The following is a 24,850-nucleotide window of genomic DNA, read 5'->3' on the forward strand; positions in this document are numbered from 1 at the left end:
ATGTGAATACACTGTTATACCATGAGTTTTTACTTCTATATGTATACTGCATCAAATATACTTGTATATATGTAAATACACTGCTATACCATGAGTTTTTTCTTCTATATGTATACTGCATCAAATATACTTGTATTCAATGTGAATACACTGTTATACCATGAGTTTTTACTTCTTTATGTATACTGCATCAAATATACTTGTATTCAATGTGAATACCCTGTTATACCATGAGTTTTTACTTCTATATGTATACTGCTTCAAATATACTTGTATTCAATGTGAATACACTGTTATACCATGAGTTTTGACTTCTTAATGTAAACAGCATCAAATATACTTGTATTCAATGTGAATGCACTGTTATACCATAAGTTTTTACTTTTATATGTATACTGCATCAAATATACTTGTATTCAATGTGAATACAATGTTATACCATGAGTTTTTACTTCTATATGTATTCTGTATCAAATATACTTGTATTCAATGTGAATACACTGTTATACCATGAGTTTTGACTTCTTTATGTAAAAACCATCAAATATACTTGTATTCAATGTGAATACACTGTTATACCATAAGTTTTTACTTCTATATGTATACTGCATCAAATATACTTGTATATATTTGAATACACTGTAATACCACGAGTTTCTACTTCTAAATGTATACTGCATCAAATATATTTGTATTCAATGTGAATACACTGTTATACCATGAGTTTTTACTTCTATATGTATATTGCATCAAATATACTTGTATTCAATGTGAATACACTGTTATACCATGAGTTTTTACTTCTATATGTATACTGCATCAAATATACTTGTATTCAATGTGAATACACTGTTATACCATGAGTTTCTACTTCTATATGTAAACAGGATCAAATATACTTGTATTCAATGTGAATACACTGTTATACCATGAGTTTTTACTTCTATATGTATACTGCATCAAATATTCTTGTATTCAATGTGAATACACTGTTATACCACGAGTTTTTACTTCTATATTTATACTGTATCAAATATACTTGTATTCAATGTGAATACACTGTTAAACCATGAGTTTTTACTTCTATATGTAAACAGAATCAAATATACTTGTATTCAATGTGAATACACTGTTATACCATGAGTTTCTACTTCTCTATGTAAACAGGATCAAATATACTTGTATTCAATGTGAATACACTGTTATACCATGAGTTTCTACTTCTATCTGTAAACAGGATCAAATATACTTGTATTCAATGTGAATACACTGTTATATTATGATTTTCTACTTCTATGTGAAAACAGGATCAAATATACTTGTATTCAATGTGAATACACTGTTATACCATGAGTTTTTACTTCTATATGTAAACAGGATCAAATATACTTGTATTCAATGTGAATACACTGTTATACCATGAGTTTTTACTTCTATATGTATACTGAATCAAATATACTTGTATATATGTGAATACACTGTTATACCATGATTTTCTACTTCTATATGTAACCAGGATCAAATATACTTGTATTCAATGTGAATACACTGTTATACCATGAGTTTCTACTTCTATATGTAAACAGGATAAAATATACTTGTATTCGATGTGAATACACTGTTATACCATGAGTTTCTACTTCTATGTTTAAACAGGATCAAATATACTTGTATTCAATGAGAATACACTGTTATACCATGAGTTTTTACTTCTATATGTAAACAGCATCAAATATACCTTTATTCAATGTGAATACACTGTTATACCATGAGTTTTTACTTCTATATGTGTTCTGCATCAAATATACTTGTTTTCAATGTGACTATACTGTTATACCATGAGTTTTTACTTCTATATGTAAACAGCATCAAATATACTTGTATTCAATGTGAATACACTGTTATACCATGAGTTTTTACTTCTATATGTATTCTGCATCAAATATACTTGTATATATGTAAATACACTGTAATACCATGAGTTTTTACTTCTATATGTATACTGCATCAAATATACTTGTATTCAATGTGAATACACTGTTATACCATGAGTTTCTACTTCTATATGTAAACAGGATAAAATATACTTGTATTCAATGTGAATACACTGTTATACCATGAGTTTCTACTTCTATATGTAAACAGGATAAAATATACTTGTATTCAATGTGAATACACTTTTATACTACGAGTTTCTACTACTATGTGTAAACAGCTTCAAATATACTTGTATTCAATGTGAATACACTGTTATACCATGAGTTTTTACTTCTATATGTAAACAGCATCAAATATACCTTTTTTCAATGTGAATACACTGTTATACCATGAGTTTTTACTTCTATATGTAAACAGCATCAAATATACTTTTATTTAATGTGAATACACTTTTATACCATGAGTTTTTACTTCTATATGTATACTGCATCAAATATACTTGTATTCCATGTGAATACACTATTATACCATGAGTTTTTACTTCTATATGTATACTGCATCAAATATACTTGTATTCAATGTAAATACACTGTTATACCATGAGTTTTTACTTCTATATTTATACTGCATCAACTATACTTGTATATATGTGAATACACTAATATACCATGAGTTTCTACTTCTATGTGAAAACAGGATCAAATATACTTGTATTCAATGTGAATACACTGTTATACCATGAGTTTTTACTTCTATGTGTAAAAAGCATCAAATATACTTGTATTCAATGTGAATACACTGTTATACTATGAGTTTTTACTTCTATATGTATACTGCATCAAATATACTTTTATATATGTAAATACACTTTTATACCATGAGTTTTATCTTCTATATGTATACTGCATCAAATATACTTGTATTCAATGTGAATACACTGTTATACCATGAGTTTTTACTTCTATATGTATAATGCATCAAATATACTTGTATTTAATGTGAATACACTGTTATACCATGAGTTTCTACTTCTATATGTAAACAGGATAAAATATACTTGTATTCAATGTGAATACACTGCTATACCAGGAGTTTCTACTTCTATATGTAAACAAGATCAAATATACTTGTATTCAATGTGAATACACTGTTATACCATGAGTTTCTACTTCTATGTGTAAACAGCATCAAATATACTTGTATTCAATGTGAATACACTGTTATACCATGAGTTTTTACTTCTATATGTAAAAAGCATCAAATATACCTTTATTTAATGTGAATACACTGTTATACCATGAGTTTTTACTTCTATATGTAAACAGCATCAAATATACTTTTATTTAATGTGAATACACTGTTATACCATGAGTTTTTACTTCTATATGTATACTGCATCAAATATACTTGACTTCAATGTGAATACACTGTTATACCATGATTTTTTACTTCTATATGTATACTGCATCAAATATACTTGTATTCAATGTGAATACACTGTTATACCATAAGTTTTTACTTCTTTATGTATACTGCATCAAATATACTTGTATTCAATTTGAATACACTGTTATACCATGAGTTTTTACTTCTATATGTATACTGCATCAAATATACTTGTATTCAATATGAATACACTGTTATACCATGAGTTTTTACTTCTTTATGTAAACAGCATCAAATATACTTGTATTCAATGTGAATACACTGTTATACCATGAGTTTTTACTTCTATATGTATACTGAATCAAATATACTTGTATTCAATGTGAATACAATGTTATACCATGAGTTTTTACCTCTATATGTATACTGCATCAAAAATACTTGTATTCAATGTGAATACACTGTTATACCATGAGTTTCTACTTCTATATGTAAACAGGATCAAATATACTTGTATTCAATGTGAATACACTGTTATACCATGAGTTTTTACTTCTATATGTAAACAGCATCAAATATACTTTTATTCAATTTGAATACACTGTTATACCATGATTTTTTACTTCTATATGTATACTGCATCAAATATACTTGTATATATGTAAATACACTGTTATACCATGAGTTTTTACATCTATATGTATACTGCATCAAATATACTTGTATTCAATGTGAATACACTGTTATACCATGAGTTTTTACTTCTATATGTATACTGCATCAATATACTTGTATTCAATGTGAATACACTGTTATACCATGAGTTTTTACTTCTATATGTAAACAGCATCAAATATACTTGTATTTAATGTGAATACACTGTTATACCATGAGTTTTTACTTCTATATGTAAACAGTATCAAATATACTTTTATTTAATGTGAATACACTGTTATACCATGAGTTTTTACTTCTATATGTATACTGCATCAAATATACTTGTATTCAATGTGAATACACTGTTATACCATGAGATTTTACTTCTTTATGTATACTGCATCAAAAATACTTGTATTCAATGTGAATACACTGTTATACCATGAGATTTTACTTCTATATGTATACTGCATTAAATATACTTGTATTCAATATGAATACACTGTTATACCATGAGTTTTTACTTCTATATGTAAACAGCATCAAATATACTTGTATTCAATGTCAATACACTGTTATACCATGAGTTTTTACTTCTATATGTATACTGCATCAAATATACTTGTATTCAATGTGAATACAATGTTATACCATGAGTTTTTACTAATATATGTATTCTGTATCAAATATACTTGTATTCAATGTGAATACACTGTCATACCATGAGCTTTTACTTCTATATGTATTCTGCATCAAATATACTTGTATATATGTGAATACACTGTTATACCATGAGTTTCTACTTCTATATGTATACTGCATCAAATATACTTGTATTCAATGTGAATACACTGTTATACCATGAGTTTTTACTTCTATATGTAAACAGCATCAAATATACTTGTATTCAATGTGAATACACTGTCATACCATGAGTTTTTACTTCTATATGTATTCTGCATCAAATATACTTTTCTTTAATTTGTCTATACTGTTATACCATGAGTTTTTACTTCTATATAAAAACAGCATCAAATATACTTGTATTCAATGTGAATACACTGTTATACCATGAGTTTATACTTCTATATGTATACTGCATCAAATATACTTGTATATATGTAAATACACTGTTATACCATGAGTTTTTACTTCTATATGTATACTGCATCAAATATACTTGTATTCAATGTGAATACACTGTTATACCATGAGTTTTTACTTCTATGTGTAAACAGCATCAAATATACCTTTATTCAATGTGAATACACTGTTATACCATGAATTTTTATTTCTATACGTATACTGCATCAAATATACTTGTATTCAATGTGAATACAGTGTTATACCATGAGTTTTTAGTTCTATATGTATACTGCATCAAATATACTTGTATTCAATGTGAATACACTGTTATACCATGAGTTTTTACTTCTATATGTAAACAGCATCAAATATACTTGTATTTAATGTGAATACACTGTTATATCATGAGTTTTAACTTCTATATGTAAACAGAATCAAATATACTTGTATTCAATGTGAATACACTGTTATACCATGAGTTTTTCCTTCTATATGTAAATAGCATCAAATATATTTGTATTCAATGAGAATACACTGTTATACTATGAGTTTTTACTTCTATATGTATACTGCATGAAATATACTTTTATATATGTAAATACACTTTTATACCATGAGTTTTATCTTCTATATGTATACTGCATCTAATATACTTGTATTCAATGTGAATACACTGTTATACCATGAGTTTCTACTTCTATATGTAAACAGGATAAAATATACTTGTATTCAATGTGAATACACTGTTATACCATGAGTTTCTACTTCTATATGTAAACAAGATCAAATATACTTGTATTCAATGTGAATACACTGTTATACCATGAGTTTTTACTTCTATATGTAAACAGCATCAAATATACCTTTTTTCAATGTGAATACACTGTTATACCATGAGTTTTTACTTCTATATGTAAACAGCATCAAATATACTTTTATTTAATGTGAATACACTTTTATACCATGAGTTTTTACTTCTATATGTATACTGCATCAAATATACTTGTATTCCATGTGAATACACTATTATACCATGAGTTTTTACTTCTATATGTATACTGCATCAAATATACTTGTATTCAATGTAAATACACTGTTATACCATGAGTTTTTACTTCTATATTTATACTGCATCAACTATACTTGTATATATGTGAATACACTAATATACCATGAGTTTCTACTTCTATGTGAAAACAGGATCAAATATACTTGTATTCAATGTGAATACACTGTTATACCATGAGTTTTTACTTCTATGTGTAAAAAGCATCAAATATACTTGTATTCAATGTGAATACACTGTTATACTATGAGTTTTTACTTCTATATGTATACTGCATCAAATATACTTTTATATATGTAAATACACTTTTATACCATGAGTTTTATCTTCTATATGTATACTGCATCAAATATACTTGTATTCAATGTGAATACACTGTTATACCATGAGTTTTTACTTCTATATGTATAATGCATCAAATATACTTGTATTTAATGTGAATACACTGTTATACCATGAGTTTCTACTTCTATATGTAAACAGGATAAAATATACTTGTATTCAATGTGAATACACTGCTATACCAGGAGTTTCTACTTCTATATGTAAACAAGATCAAATATACTTGTATTCAATGTGAATACACTGTTATACCATGAGTTTCTACTTCTATGTGTAAACAGCATCAAATATACTTGTATTCAATGTGAATACACTGTTATACCATGAGTTTTTACTTCTATATGTAAAAAGCATCAAATATACCTTTATTTAATGTGAATACACTGTTATACCATGAGTTTTTACTTCTATATGTAAACAGCATCAAATATACTTTTATTTAATGTGAATACACTGTTATACCATGAGTTTTTACTTCTATATGTATACTGCATCAAATATACTTGTATTCAATGTGAATACACTGTTATACCATGAGTTTTTACTTCTATATGTATACTGAATCAAATATACTTGTATTCAATGTGAATACAATGTTATACCATGAGTTTTTACCTCTATATGTATACTGCATCAAAAATACTTGTATTCAATGTGAATACACTGTTATACCATGAGTTTCTACTTCTATATGTAAACAGGATCAAATATACTTGTATTCAATGTGAATACACTGTTATACCATGAGTTTTTACTTCTATATGTAAACAGCATCAAATATACTTTTATTCAATTTGAATACACTGTTATACCATGATTTTTTACTTCTATATGTATACTGCATCAAATATACTTGTATATATGTAAATACACTGTTATACCATGAGTTTTTACATCTATATGTATACTGCATCAAATATACTTGTATTCAATGTGAATACACTGTTATACCATGAGTTTTTACTTCTATATGTATACTGCATCAATATACTTGTATTCAATGTGAATACACTGTTATACCATGAGTTTTTACTTCTATATGTAAACAGCATCAAATATACTTGTATTTAATGTGAATACACTGTTATACCATGAGTTTTTACTTCTATATGTAAACAGTATCAAATATACTTTTATTTAATGTGAATACACTGTTATACCATGAGTTTTTACTTCTATATGTATACTGCATCAAATATACTTGTATTCAATGTGAATACACTGTTATACCATGAGATTTTACTTCTTTATGTATACTGCATCAAAAATACTTGTATTCAATGTGAATACACTGTTATACCATGAGATTTTACTTCTATATGTATACTGCATTAAATATACTTGTATTCAATATGAATACACTGTTATACCATGAGTTTTTACTTCTATATGTAAACAGCATCAAATATACTTGTATTCAATGTCAATACACTGTTATACCATGAGTTTTTACTTCTATATGTATACTGCATCAAATATACTTGTATTAAATGTGAATACAATGTTATACCATGAGTTTTTACTAATATATGTATTCTGTATCAAATATACTTGTATTCAATGTGAATACACTGTCATACCATGAGTTTTTACTTCTATATGTATTCTGCATCAAATATACTTGTATATATGTGAATACACTGTTATACCATGAGTTTCTACTTCTATATGTATACTGCATCAAATATACTTGTATTCAATGTGAATACACTGTTATACCATGAGTTTTTACTTCTATATGTAAACAGCATCAAATATACTTGTATTCAATGTGAATACACTGTCATACCATGAGTTTTTACTTCTATATGTATTCTGCATCAAATATACTTTTCTTTAATTTGTCTATACTGTTATACCATGAGTTTTTACTTCTATATAAAAACAGCATCAAATATACTTGTATTCAATGTGAATACACTGTTATACCATGAGTTTCTACTTCTATATGTAAGCAGGAACAAATATACTTGTATTCAATGTGAATACACTGTTATACCATGAGTTTATACTTCTATATGTAAACAGGATCAAATATACTTGTATTCAATGTAAATACACTGTTATACCATGAGTTTTTACTTCTATATGTATACTGCATCAACTATACTTGTATATATGTGAATACACTGTTATACCATGAGTTTCTACTTCTATGTGAAAACAGGATCAAATATACTTGTATTCAATGTGAATACACTGTTATACCATGAGTTTTTACTTCTATGTGTAAACAGCATCAAATATACCTTTATTCAATGTGAATACACTGTTATACCATGAATTTTTATTTCTATACGTATATTGCATCAAATATACTTGTATTCAATGTGAATACACTGTTATACCATGAGTTTTTAGTTCTATATGTATACTGCATCAAATATACTTGTATTCAATGTGAATACACTGTTATACCATGAGTTTTTACTTCTATATGTAAACAGCATCAAATATACTTGTATTTAATGTGAATACACTGTTATATCATGAGTTTTAACTTCTATATGTAAACAGAATCAAATATACTTGTATTCAATGTGAATACACTGTTATACCATGAGTTTTTCCTTCTATATGTAAATAGCATCAAATATATTTGTATTCAATGAGAATACACTGTTATACTATGAGTTTTTACTTCTATATGTATACTGCATCAAATATACTTTTATATATGTAAATACACTTTTATACCATGAGTTTTATCTTCTATATGTATACTGCATCTAATATACTTGTATTCAATGTGAATACACTGTTATACCATGAGTTTCTACTTCTATATGTAAACAGGATAAAATATACTTGTATTCAATGTGAATACACTGTTATACCATGAGTTTCTACTTCTATATGTAAACAAGATCAAATATACTTGTATTCAATGTGAATACACTGTTATACCATGAGTTTTTACTTCTATATGTAAAAAGCATCAAATATACCTTTATTTAATGTGAATACACTGTTATACCATGAGTTTTTACTTCTATAGGTAAACAGCATCAAATATACTTTTATTTAATGTGAATACCCTGTTATACCATGAGTTTTTACTTCCATATGTATACTGCATCAAATATACTTGACTTCAATGTGAATACACTGTTATACCATGATTTTTTACTTCTATATGTATACTTCATCAAATATACTTGTATTCAATGTGAATACACTGTTATACCATAAGTTTTTACTTCTTTATGTATACTGCATCAAATATACTTGTATTCAATGTGAATTCACTGTTATACCATGAGTTTTTACTTCTATATGTATACTGCATCAAATATACTTGTATTCAATATGAATACACTGTTATACCATGAGTTTTTACTTCTATATATAAACAGGATCAAATATACTTGTATTCAATGTGAATACACTGTTATACCATGAGTTTTTACTTCTATATATAAACAGGATAAAATATACTTGTATTTAATGTGAATACACTGTTATACCATGAGTTTTAACTTCTATATGTAAACAGAATCAAATATACTTGTATTCAATGTGAATACACTGTTATACCATGAGTTTTTCCTTCTATATGTAAATAGCATCAAATATATTTGTATTCAATGAGAATACACTGTTATACTATGAGTTTTTACTTCTATATGTATACTGCATCAAATATACTTTTATATATGTAAATAAACTTTTATACCATGAGTTTTATCTTCTATATGTATACTGCATCTAATATACTTGTATTCAATGTGAATACACTGTTATACCATGAGTTTCTACTTCTATATGTAAACAGGATAAAATATACTTGTATTCAATGTGAATACACTGTTATACCATGAGTTTCTACTTCTATATGTAAACAAGATCAAATATACTTGTATTCAATGTGAATACACTGTTATACCATGAGTTTTTACTTCTATATGTAAAAAGCATCAAATATACCTTTATTTAATGTGAATACACTGTTATACCATGAGTTTTTACTTCTATAGGTAAACAGCATCAAATATACTTTTATTTAATGTGAATACCCTGTTATACCATGAGTTTTTACTTCCATATGTATACTGCATCAAATATACTTGACTTCAATGTGAATACACTGTTATACCATGATTTTTTACTTCTATATGTATACTTCATTAAATATACTTGTATTCAATGTGAATACACTGTTATACCATAAGTTTTTACTTCTTTATGTATACTGCATCAAATATACTTGTATTCAATGTGAATTCACTGTTATACCATGAGTTTTTACTTCTATATGTATACTGCATCAAATATACTTGTATTCAATATGAATACACTGTTATACCATGAGTTTTTACTTCTAAATGTAAACAGCATCAAATATACTTTTCATCGTTTTACTTATGAAAAGTACACTTTTCTCTTACGTTCACTTATGTACACTATAAGTTACTCTATCATATAATTAGGTTCCAAGCAAGCAAATGGGTAGCACCCCAACACTCAATTCCAGGTATCAGGTGATTAGCATCTGGAGCACCCTGAAATAAAAGTGGCAAGCAGGAAGGGGAACCATATTTTGGCTGTCACTGTTTTTAGTGTCAATATGTTGAATAAAACTCATTACTCAACATTGCTTTGAGATTGCCGTCGTCTGCTTTTAATTTCAAGTCTGCTATCAGATTTCAAAGTGTAAAACATAGAGAGCCAAAATTCAGTGACCGATTCTTTTGGAGACCGAAACTCCGAGTTGTCGATGGGACTTGATGCCGCTCGATACTATCTTTCCAAGTCTGTGAAAAATTCAACAAAACAGCAGGTATGAAACATTTCCTACCATTTTGTGAAAGAAAAAAGATGGCCATGGAACTTATAGAAGCTTTATAACTCTTGAACTTATAGTACGACCGCGTGTATGATGTTTGGCGGAATTTTTGTCAAAGAAACGAATTGGAAGAGTTTGGAGCCAGCCATGAACAATTAGCCGCTTGTCTCTCCCTCGTGATGATGCGAGACAAATCATATTCGAAAGTCGTAATGCTGAGTGCCGCGGTTACTAATGAGTACCGTATTCGCATGCTGCCATCGCCTACGACTCACGAAACGATATCCACATTGTTTCGTGGATTCCGAAATGAACATCCTCAAACACGTACTGCTAAGTTACCTATTACTGAAGAAATTCTTGACAAGTTTTATAACCACCTCTACCAAACTAAACATGGGAGGGATGGATTGCGTGCGTCTGTTGTTTTGTGGCGCACAATTTGGAGAATTTCAATGGAGTATCATACTCTTGGAAGGATTAGCGATATCGTCAAGTTGCGTAGGAGTGACGTCAAATACGTTACGGATCCTTCACCCCATTTGAGGATCCTATTCAAGGGCGGAAAAAATGACCTGTACACTGAAGGAGCCGAGCGAGTAGTTGCATCGAATCCAACTGTCAAGCGTTGTCCTGTTCAGCTCACTTTAAACTACTTCAAATATTTAGGAACATCCTATATCGGCTATCTTGTTCCTTCGTGTTTGGCAAAAAATTTTCCGAATCCAGACAAATCGGTACCTTATAGTGGAGCCCTGGCTGACATGAAGAAATTAATGGACTCCTTGGGGTATGATGGGAAACTTTATGGTGAGCATTCCGGAAAAAGAGGTGGAGCGACAACCGCCGCAGCCCATGGTGCAACTGACAAACAACTCAAACGTCTTGGAGGCTGGCGTTCCGACGCGATGCCTGCCAAATATGTAGATCTTTCGATTCCAAGTCGTTTATCAATGTCAGAGTTGTTGCAGAAAAATCAAAATGATACAAACACAGTCTGATGGGAATCTTCTTTTGTCGTGCAATGAAATTAAACAAAAAAGCTGCCATAAATTGTTTCCGCATTTTTTTTTATTTTTTTTTATTTGATCATCCAACAGATATCAACGTTGTAAACGTGAATTAAAATGTAGTTGAATAAAATCAAATTTTGTTCGTCCAGAGAATGGAGAGCGTGGGTTATGAGTTTCTTGAACGATGAAAGGCCTACATGTTTCTGCAGAACTAAACGGCCACAAAAGGCTGTTTCTGTCGTCAAAAATTTCTGCCCAATAATCTGCCGTTTTCCATTTGGGTACGAATAATACCCCGGTCATTCCCGAGATCTTCAATTTCCTAACAATCCTGGTGATTTCTTGGATGGGTGGGCAGATCCAAGCTACTTCCTCGTCCCAAGAATGCGAAAAAGCGTCGATACCTGATGTATTAGTGCAATAGAAGTTGGAATAAAATTTTTTGCATTTTGAATTACGATCGGAAGCGAACAAATCGATTGTGAAGTTGTATTTATCCTTGTTTTTTTTAAAAGTTTCGTCGTCGATCTGCCAGTCGTCCGTGTCCACCGTTTTTGAGCCGTCGTCTGCTATCTTGATTCGGGGATCGTCTCGTAGCAAATGAATTGGAATTATTCTGATGTTGAGCCTTTTGCATTGAATCATGATTTTGAAAACCTCCTTCTGGATGTGACTTTTCCCTGATCCCTTTGTTAGAAAAGTCACCATATTTTGACTATCGGTGAGCCAATATATATTCGTAGCTTTGTTTTTAATCTTGCCTGTGTGTTCGTAATATGTCAACGTTTTAGCGACGGCCAATAGTTCTCGGTGTCCGGATGATAGCATTCTCTCGTCTTTACTTAACGTTCCACGAAAATAGAGGTGATCCCCTTTGATGGAATAGGCACATGTCGCGTATCCTGACGCGTCACTTGCCCAAATCTTCTCTTCGTTCGTGCGCACGTGATTTGCGACAAAACTAGACTTCATAAAAGAATTTGGCGGTCCTATGATAGATAGAACAGAGATTTTCGTGGCGGCTGATCGGATGGGTGAATTGTCAAATTTTGAACAGTTATCGGCAAAAAACTTTAGACTGTCCTGAGCCTCCTGGCTCATTACTACCGTTGTATTCCATCCTTTCCGTCTTGTGGCTTCTTCCAAAACTGCATAAGAAGCCCTTGCTACCATGATTACTATTGGCCCCAGTGCTGGTTCTGTAGCTACTATTTTTCCGAGGATTCCGGCCAATTGTTTGGCAAGAAATGGCTTTGATCCGTGTGATATCGTCTCCCAAACTTTTTGTAGTATGCGTTGTTTCTTGGCTTCTTGGAGACGAACTGTCATGCTGTTGGTGTCAATAATGAAGCCGAGGTATTCCTTGGCCTGGTTGGTGTCTCCCTCTTTATCAGATTTTTCCACTTCCAGAATCCATCCTGAATTTTTTAGAATTTTGTAGACAGACAAACGCTGTTCCTCCGCTCTACACTTCGTTTCTGCAATTATCCTACCATCGTCCAAATAAATGGAGTGTCGGATTCCCTTTCCATGGATATAGGCATTCAATGGTTTAAAAAGCTTCGTTAGGCAATGGACAGCAGAGGACAGGCCAAAGGGGAGATACAAGAAAACAAAATACTGCGTGCCACCGTCTGGTTTTGGTATAGATGCGCCCAAATATTTGGTCTGTGATGGATGGATTCGGACATGATGATAAGCCGCCTTGAGATCGTAAACCACTTGAAAATCCCCTTTTCTTGTGATCTCCAATGCTCTCTGTAAATGTGAGAGCACAACTTTTTGGACTCTGATAAATAAATTGACCCATCTGGATCCATCCCAACAAAGTCTATTCTTGATTTTACCATCTCTGCCGTATTTCTTGGACACTGTCAAGGGAGACACGCAAGTTGGCTTCTCGTCCCTAAACTCAATTACTCCCACTTTTTTAGATCTGCGACCGCTTGGAGGACAAAGGGCATGTCATTAATAGCCGATTTGTTGTTGTTCTCTTCGTAAGCTGGAGGATTTTCGACAAAGGGAATGACATAACCCTCCTGTAAAACGTCCATGACCCATGCGCCAGCACATAGTTCCGTTCGCCAGAAATCTCTAACTTCTTCCGAATGTATCGAGCCAGGAAAAATTCTTTTATAGTAGCATTTTCCTGTCGATCACCACTGTTGTCGTTTCTCAGTCTATCTAAATCAGCATCGCCTTGTCCAGTATCAGTGTTATCAAGATCTACTTGATCACTATAGTAGTTGATCACAAAAAATTTTGAAAACAAAATTGCGTATGAGTCTCATATACAAAACATTTTATTCTTTGTATAGTTTAGTTTGATATTGGCATCGTAATGATTACTTTTTTGTTGGACATTGTTTGAAAAAATGTCCTGGATCGCCGCAGAGATGACATTTTTGTTCTGGTCCCGGTCGTTTTCCACCTCGGAAACTTCCGCCTCGACCCCCATAACTTCCACCTCCGCCGTGTCCGCCATAACTTCCTCCGTGTCCGCCATAACTTCCTCCGTAGCCTCCTCCGCCGTACCCGTATCCAAAACCACCACGTCCACCGGTATGATAGGTTCCGTGATCTAATGTACTCGGTCTGGAATCGCCGCGGTATGACGAGTCACTCCTGTAGCGTTTTGATCGATTGCCGAATTTGTCCCTGTCTTTCTCTCTTTCGTGTTTCTCCCGATCCATTTTCTTCTCCCGTTCCTCCAAAACTTTTGCCAGTTCTGGATCCAAGTATTCTCCAGCCTTTCGCCGTGCAAGCTTGTCGGCCGTCTCCTGATCGTATTTGCGCCACACTTGCAGTACGAAAAGACGATCTCTCATGGACTCCTCCGATTTCCGGAACTCGACTAAAATATTTTCGGCTTCTCTTTTCGTGGCACCCGCAGCGAGTGTGGAGATCAGAGTCGCAGATGCAATAATACCATTTTAGAGGGGCAATAGAGCCTTCTGTGTAGCTTCCAATTGCTAGAATAGACAGACGAAACAATTTGCTGTAATCTTTGTCTGGTTACATGCAGCTGTCTGATTACATACATTCGATACAAAGCGTCTCCGCTTGTCGATTTACTACATTTTCATGACATGTATAATCGAGTCGTGGCTCATGACTGGTTACATGCAGCTCAGATTTTGGAATACGTTACACAATCAAAATTGATTGTTGATTTTCACAAATAACAGTATTCATAGCCTTATTAAACAACTAGATTAAGCTGAAAGTCCTGCTCATGTCTGGTTACATGCAGCTGTCTGAAACAATTTGGTGTAATCTTTCGTTTGAAAAAATTAAAAGACTAGATATGCCACAAATCATGCTCATGTCTGGTTACATGCAGCTGTCTGGTTACATATAATCAATACAAAGCATCTCCGATGGTCGATTCACTACATTTTCGTGACATGTAATCGAGTCGTGTCTCATGGCTGGTTACATGCAGCTCAGATTTTGGAATGTGTCACACAATCAAAATTGATTGTCAATTTCCACAAATAACAGAATTCGTAGTCTTATATAACGATTATTAGTAGTTTCAAATAATTATTACCTCGCGGATGATTTTCTCTCGGTCGGGTACAGCCTCGATGAATCCTGCCAGTTTTGCTCTGGCAGTGGCCAGTTCTTCTACCGTAAGAGATTCCCAGTCTTGTGGGAAAAAAGGTTTCGCCATAGTGAAAATTTCCTCGATCAGGAATAGTCCAAAAACACACTGTTTTCGAGAATTGGAACACAAAAATAATTGCAAAAAAGTACAAAAGTTCAAAGTGTGTCAAATTTAACGTGTGTTCCCAGTCGTGAATTGCTTGTGAATGGTTGTCTGCTACAGTGTTGGGAACACTGTTGCCAGATAGTCTTATATAAGACTATATGGTTTTACAACCATTCACTCCATAGAAAAGTGGTCACTTTTATTTAATGTGAATACCCTGTTATACCATGAGTTTTTACTTCTATATGTATTCTGCATCAAATATACTTGTATTCAATGTGACTATACTGTTATACCATGAGTTTTTACTTCTATATGTAAAAACATCAAATATTCTTGTATTCAATGTGAATACACTGTTATACCATGAGTTTTTACTTCTATATGTCTAGTGCATCAATTATACTTGTATATATGTAAATACACTGTTATACCATGAGTTTTTACTTCTATATGTAAACAGGATCAAATATACTTGTATTCAATATGAATACACTGTTATACCATGAGTTTCTACTTCTATATGTAAACAGCATCAAATATACTTGTATTCAATGTGAATACACTGTTATACATGAGTTTCTACTTCTATATGTAAACAGGATCAAATATACTTGTATTCAATGTGAATACACTGTTATACCATGAGTTTTTACTTCTATATGTAAACAGCATCAAATATACCTTTATTCAATGTGAATACACTGTTATACCATGAGTTTTTACTTCTATATATAAACAGCATCAAATATACTTTTATTTAATGAGAATACACTGTTATACCATGAGTTTTTACTTCTATATGTAAACTGCATCAAATATACTTGTATTCAATGTGAATACACTGTTATACCATGAGTTTTTACTTCTATATGTATTCTGTATCAAATATGCTTGTATTCAATGTGAATACACTGTTATACCATGAGTTTTGACTTCTTAATGTAAACAGCATCAAATATACTTGTATTCAATGGGAATACACTGTTATACCATGAGTTTCTACTTCTATATGTATACTGCATCAAATATACTTGTATTCATATGTAAATACACTGTTATACCATGAGTTTTTACTTCTATATGTAAACTGCATCAAATATACTTGTATTCAATGTGAATACACTGTTATACCATGAGTTTTTACTTCTATATGTAAACTGCATCAAATATACTTGTATTCAATGTGAATACACTGTTATACCATGAGTTTTTACTTCTATATGTATACTGCATCAAATATACTTGTATTCAATGTGAATACACTGTTATACCATGAGTTTTTACTTCTATATGTAAACCGCATGAAATATACTTGTATTCAATGTAAATACACTGTTATACAATGAGTTTTTACTTCTATATATAAACAGCATCAAATATACTTGTATTCAATGTGAATACACTGTTATACCATGAGTTTTTACTTCTATATGTACAGTACCCACACAAAGTTTGGAAACACGACGAGTTTTTCCGCGCTTTTAACACGGCGGCTTACGGGCCAAAGTGTCTGCCTTTTTTACGCGATAACTCACGTTTGAGTTATCGCAAAGCAAATCCAAAAAAATCCTCTTGTTGAGGAAAGAATTTCCTTTCACCATGAATTTTTTGAAATGTTTGTGAATAGAAGTTTAGCCCCAAAGTCATAGGTATAAAGTTTGGAAACATCGGCGCGCTCGCCATATGTTTCCATGCTAAAGTGTATGTTACTGAAAAAATTATTAAAAATTCCAATTTACGAATTTTTACTTGAAACTTTTACAAACGGTAGACGACATAGTCGTCTACATTTTGACAAAGTTTAAATTTTTTTTTAAGAAAGGCTGATTTTGGCCGATTTTTTTAATAAAACGTACGTCGGAAATTCTGTTCCCCCTTTCTTCCCCTTTTGCTTTTCCCTTCCATTCTTCCCCCGGGCTAGGATTTCGTCCCCTCGCCACGAAAGATTGATCGGCATTGTTTATTTTAAAAATCGGCAAAATTAGCCTTTCATAAAAAAAAATTGAAACTTTGTCAAAATGTAGACGACTATGTCGTCTACCGTTTGTAAAAGTTTCAAGTAAAAATTCATAAATTGGAATTTTTAATAATTTTTTCAGTAACATACACTTTAGCATGGAAACATATGGCGAGCGCGCCGATGTTTCCAAACTTTATACCTATGACTTTGGGGCTAAACTTCTATTCACAAACATTTCAAAAATTCATGGTGAAAGGAAATTCTTTCCTCAACAAGAGGATTTTTTGATTTGCTTTGCGATAACTCAAACGTGAGTTATCGCGTAAAAAAGGCAGACACTTTGGCCCGTAAGCCGCCGTGTTAAAAGCGCGGAAAAACTCGTCGTGTTTCCAAACTTTGTGTGGGTACTGTATACTGCATTAAATATACTTGTATTCAATGTGAATACACTGTTATACCATGAAAATTTACTTCAATATGTAAACAGGATACAATATACTTGTATTCAATGTGAATACACTGTTATACCATGAGTTTTTACTTCTATATGTAAACTGCATCAAATATACTTGTATTCAATGTAAATACACTGTTATACCATGAGTTTTTACTTCTATATATAATCTGCATCAAATATACTTGTATTCAATGTGAATACACTGTTATACCATGAGTTTTTACTTCTATATGTAAACAGCATTAAATATACTTGTATTCAATGTGAATACACTGTTATACCATGAGTTTTTACTTCTATATGTAAACAGCATCAAATATACTTGTATTCAATGTGAATACACTGTTATACCATGAGTTTTTACTTCTATATCTAAACTGCATCAAATATACTTGTATTCAATGTGAATACACTGTTATACCATGAGTTTTTACTTCTATATGTAAACAGCATCAAATATACTTGTATTCAATGTGAATACACTGTTATACCATGAGTTTTTAGTTCTATATGTAAACAGCATCAAATATACTTGTATTCAATGTGAATACACTGTTATACCATGAGTTTTTACTTCTATATGTAAACAGCATCAAATATACTTGTATTCAATGTGAATACACTGTTATACCATGAGTTTTTACTTCTATATGTAAACAGCATCAAATATACTTGTATTCAATGTGAATACACTGTTATACCATGAGTTTTTACTTCTATATGTAAACTGCATCGAATATACTTGTATTCAATGTGAATACACTGTTATACCATGAGTTTTTACTTCTATATGTAAACAGCATCAAATATACTTGTATTCAATGTAAATACACTGTTATACCATGAGTTTTTACTTCTATATGTAAACAGCATCAAATATACTTGTATTCAATGTGAATACACTGTTATACCATGAGTTTTTACTTCTATATGTAAACTGCATTAAATATACTTGTATTCAATGTGAATACACTGTTATACCATGAAATTTTACTTCAATATGTAAACAGCATACAATATACTTGTATTCAATGTGAATACACTGTTATACCATGAGTTTTTACTTCTATATGTAAACTGCATCAAATATACTTGTATTCAATGTAAATACACTGTTATACCATGAGTTTTTACTTCTATATATAAACTGCATCAAATATACTTGTATTCAATGTGAATACACTGTTATACCATGAGTTTTTACTTCTATATGTAAACAGCATCAAATATACTTGTATTCAATGTGAATACACTGTTATACCATGAGTTTTTACTTCTATATGTAAACAGCATCAAATATACTTGTATTCAATGTGAATACACTGTTATACCATGAGTTTTTACTTCTATATCTAAACTGCATCAAATATACTTGTATTCAATGTGAATACACTGTTATACCATGAGTTTTTACTTCTATATGTAAACAGCATCAAATATACTTGTATTCAATGTGAATACACTGTTATACCATGAGTTTTTACTTCTATATGTAAACTGCATCAAATATACTTGTATTCAATGTGAATACACTGTTATACCATGAGTTTTTACTTCTATATCTAAACCGCATGAAATATACTTGTATTCAATGTAAATACACTGTTATACCATGAGTTTTTACTTCTATATGTAAACAGCATCAAATATACTTGTATTCAATGTGAATACACTGTTATACCATGAGTTTTTACTTCTATATGTAAACTGCATTAAATATACTTGTATTCAATGTGAATACACTGTTATACCATGAAATTTTACTTCAATATGTAAACAGCATACAATATACTTGTATTCAATGTGAATACACTGTTATACCATGAGTTTTTACTTCTATATGTAAACTGCATCAAATATACTTGTATTCAATGTAAATACACTGTTATACCATGAGTTTTTACTTCTATATATAAACTGCATCAAATATACTTGTATTCAATGTGAATACACTGTTATACCATGAGTTTTTACTTCTATATGTAAACAGTATTAAATATACTTGTATTCAATGTGAATACACTGTTATACCATGAGTTTTTACTTCTATATGTAAACAGCATCAAATATACATGTATTCAATGTGAATACACTGTTATACCATGAGTTTTTACTTCTATATGTAAACTGCATCAAATATACTTGTATTCAATGTGAATACACTGTTATACCATGAGTTTTTACTTCTATATGTAAACAGCATCAAATATACTTGTATTCAATGTGAATACACTGTTATACCATGAGTTTTTACTTCTATATGTATACTGCATCAAATATACTTGTATTTAATGTGAATACACTGTTATACCATGAGTTTTTACTTCAATATGTATACTGCATCAAATATACTTGTATTCAATGTGAATACACTGTTATACCATGAGTTTTTACTTCTATATGTACACAGCATCAAATATACTTGTATTCAATGTGAATACACTGTTATACCATGAGTTTTTACTTCAATATGTAAACTGCATCAAATATACTTGTATTCAATGTGAATACACTGTTATACCATGAGTTTTTACTTCTATATGTAAACATCATCAAATATACTTGTATTCAATGTGAATACACTGTTATACCATGAGTTTTTACTTCTATATGTAAACAGCATCAAATATACTTGTATTCAATGTGAATACACTGTTATACCATGAGTTTTTACTTCTATATGTATTCTGCATCAAATATACTTGTATTCAATGTGAATACACTGTTATACCATGAGTTTTTACTTCTATATCTAAACCGCATGAAATATACTTGTATTCAATGTAAATACACTGTTATACAATGAGTTTTTACTTCTATATATAAACAGGATCAAATATACTTGTATTCAATGTGAATGCACTGTTATACCATGAGTTTTTACTTCTATATGTATACTGCATTAAATATACTTGTATTCAATGTGAATACACTGTTATACCATGAAAATTTACTTCAATATGTAAACAGGATACAATATACTTGTATTCAATGTGAATACACTGTTATACCATGAGTTTTTACTTCTATATGTATTCTGCATCAAATATACTTGTATTCAATGTAAATACACTGTTATACCATGAGTTTTTACTTCTATATATATTCTGCATCAAATATACTTGTATTCAATGTGAATACACTTTTAGACCATAAGTTTTTACTTCTATATGTAAACAGTATTAAAAATACTTGTATTCAATGTGAATACACTGTTACACCATGAGTTTTTACTTCTATATGTAAAAAGGATCAAATATAATGTATTCAATGTGAATGCACTGTTATACCATGAGTTTTTACTTCTATATGTAAACTGCATCAAATATACTTGTATTCAATGTGAATACACTGTTATACCATGAGTTTTTACTTCTTATGTAAACAGCATCAAATATACTTGTATTCAATGTGAATACACTGTTATACCATGAGTTTTTACTTCTATATGTAAACAGCATCAAATATACTTGTATTCAATGTAAATACACTGTTATAGCATGAGTTTTTACTTCTATATATAAGCAGGATCAAATATACTTGTATTCAATGTGAATACACTGTTATACCATGAGTTTTTACTTCTACATGTATACTGCATTAAATATACTTGTATTCAATGTGAATACACTGTTATACCATGAAAATTTACTTCAATATGTAAACAGGATACAATATACTTGTATTCAATGTGAATACACTGTTATACCATGAGTTTTTACTTCTATATGTAAACAGCATCAAATATACTTGTATTCAATGTGAATACACTGTTACACCATGAGTTTTTACTTCTATATGTAAACAGCATCAAATATAATGTATTCAATGTAAATGCACTGTTATACCATGAGTTTTTACTTCTATATCTAAACTGCATCAAATATACTTGTATTCAATGTGAATACACTGTTATACCATGAGTTTTTACTTCTATATGTAAACAGCATCAAATATACTTGTATTCAATGTGAATACACTGTTATACCATGAGTTTTTACTTCTATATGTAATCTGCATCAAATATACTTGTATTCAATGTGAATACACTGTTATACCATGAGTTTTTACTTCAATATGTAAACTGCATCAAATATACTTGTATTCAATGTGAATACACTGTTATACCATGAGTTTTTACTTCTATATGTACACAGGATCAAATATACTTGTATTCAATGTGAATACACTGTTATACCATGAGTTTTTACTTCAATATGTATACTGCATCAAATATACTTGTATTCAATGTGAATACACTGTTATACCATGAGTTTTTACTTCTATATGTAAACAGCATCAAATATACTTGTATTCAATGTGAATACACTGTTATACCATGAGTTTTTACTTCTATATGTAAACATCATCAAATATACTTGAATTAAATGTGAATACACTGTTATACCATGAGTTTTTACTTCTATATGTAAACAGCATCAAATATACTTGTATTCAATGTGAATACACTATTATACCATGAGTTTTTACTTCTATATGTAAACTGCATCAAATATACTTGTATTCAATGAGAATACACTGTTATACCATGAGTTTTTACTTCTATATGTAAACAGCATCAAATATACTTGTATTCAATGTAAATACACTGTTATAGCATGAGTTTTTACTTCTATATATAAACAGGATCAAATATACTTGTATTCAATGTGAATACACTGTTATACCATGAGTTTTTACTTCTAAATGTATACTGCATTAAATATACTTGTATTCAATGTGAATACACTGTTATACCATGAAAATTTACTTCAATATGTAAACAGGATACAATATACTTGTATTCAATATGAATCCACTGTTATACCATGAGTTTTTACTTCTATATGTATTCTGCATCAAATATACTTGTATTCAATGTGAATACACTGTTAGACCATGAGTTTTTACTTCTATATGTAAACAGCATCAAATATACTTGTATTCAATGTGAATACACTGTTATACCATGAGTTTTTACTTCTATATCTATTCTGCATCAAATATACTTGTATTCAATGTGAATACACTGTTATACCATGAGTTTTTACTTCTTATGTAAACAGCATCAAATATAGTTGTATTCAATGTGAATACACTGTTATACCATGAGTTTTTACTTCTATATGTATTCTGCATCAAATATACTTGTATTTAATGTGAATACACTGTTATACCATGAGTTTTTACTTCAATATGTATACTGCATCAAATATACTTGTATTCAATGTGAATACACTGTTATACCATGAGTTTTTACTTCTATATGTACACAGGATCAAATATACTTGTATTCAATGTGAATACACTGTTATACCATGAGTTTTTACTTCAATATGTATTCTGCATCAAATATACTTGTATTCAATGTGAATACACTGTTATACCATGAGTTTTTACTTCTATATGTAAACAGCATCAAATATACTTGTATTCAATGTGAATACACTGTTATACCATGAGTTTTTACTTCTATATGTAAACATCATCAAATATACTTGAATTAAATGTGAATACACTGTTATACCATGAGTTTTTACTTCTATATGTGATCAGCATCAAATATACTTGTATTCAATGTGAATACACTATTATACCATGAGTTTTTACTTCTATATGTATTCTGCATCAAATATACTTGTATTCAATGAGAATACACTGTTATACCATGAGTTTTTACTTCTATATGTAAACAGCATCAAATATACTTGTATTCAATGTAAATACACTGTTATAGCATGAGTTTTTACTTCTATATATAAACAGGATCAAATATACTTGTATTCAATGTGAATACACTGTTATACCATGAGTTTTTACTTCTAAATGTATACTGCATTAAATATACTTGTATTCAATGTGAATACACTGTTATACCATGAAAATTTACTTCAATATGTAAACAGGATACAATATACTTGTATTCAATATGAATCCACTGTTATACCATGAGTTTTTACTTCTATATGTATTCTGCATCAAATATACTTGTATTCAATGTGAATACACTGTTAGACCATGAGTTTTTACTTCTATATGTAAACAGCATCAAATATACTTGTATTCAATGTGAATACACTGTTACACCATGAGTTTTTACTTCTATATGTAAACAGGATCAAATATAATGTATTCAATGTGAATTCACTGTTATACCATGAGTTTTTACTTCTATATCTATTCTACATCAAATATACTTGTATTCAATGTGAATACACTGTTATACCATGAGTTTTTACTTCTTATGTAATCAGCATCAAATATACTTGTATTTAATGTGAATACACTCTTATACCGTAAGTTTTTACTTTAATATGTATACTGCATCGAATATACTTGTATTCAATGTGAATACACGGTTATACCATGAGTTTTTACTTCTATATGTACACAGGATCAAATATACTTGTATTCAATGTGAATACACTGTTATACCATGAG

At 30.2% G+C, this 24,850-nt stretch overlaps 3 protein-coding genes across 3 annotated transcripts; 1 reads left to right on the plus strand and 2 right to left on the minus strand.

Annotated features, from left to right (window-relative positions):
* Window positions 1-10,920: 10,920 nt before the first annotated feature.
* Window positions 10,921-12,363, plus strand: LOC123467807. The gene is made up of 3 exons (XM_045167592.1): window positions 10,921-10,924; window positions 11,140-11,255; window positions 11,339-12,363. The coding sequence occupies exons 1-3, from the start codon at window positions 10,921-10,923 to the stop codon at window positions 12,260-12,262; spliced, it is 1,044 nt and encodes a 347-aa protein (XP_045023527.1). The 3' UTR covers window positions 12,263-12,363.
* A 1-nt stretch (window position 12,364) lies between these two features.
* Window positions 12,365-14,565, minus strand: LOC116935418. Its single transcript, XM_045167593.1, is given in 5 exon segments — window positions 12,365-13,692; window positions 14,122-14,205; window positions 14,208-14,276; window positions 14,346-14,423; window positions 14,553-14,565. Coding segments are annotated over 5 exon segments (1,572 nt in total).
* A 37-nt stretch (window positions 14,566-14,602) lies between these two features.
* On the minus strand, window positions 14,603-15,202 carry LOC123467805 (keratin, type II cytoskeletal 1-like). Its single transcript, XM_045167590.1, has one exon. It carries the CDS (start codon window positions 15,100-15,102, stop codon window positions 14,620-14,622), a length of 483 nt encoding a protein of 160 aa, XP_045023525.1. The 5' UTR covers window positions 15,103-15,202; the 3' UTR covers window positions 14,603-14,619.
* Between the last annotated feature and the right edge of the window lie 9,648 nt (window positions 15,203-24,850).

Source organism: Daphnia magna, unplaced genomic scaffold (genome assembly GCF_020631705.1).
Source record: "Daphnia magna isolate NIES unplaced genomic scaffold, ASM2063170v1.1 Dm_contigs236, whole genome shotgun sequence".
Lineage (NCBI taxonomy): Eukaryota > Metazoa > Arthropoda > Branchiopoda > Diplostraca > Daphniidae > Daphnia > Daphnia magna.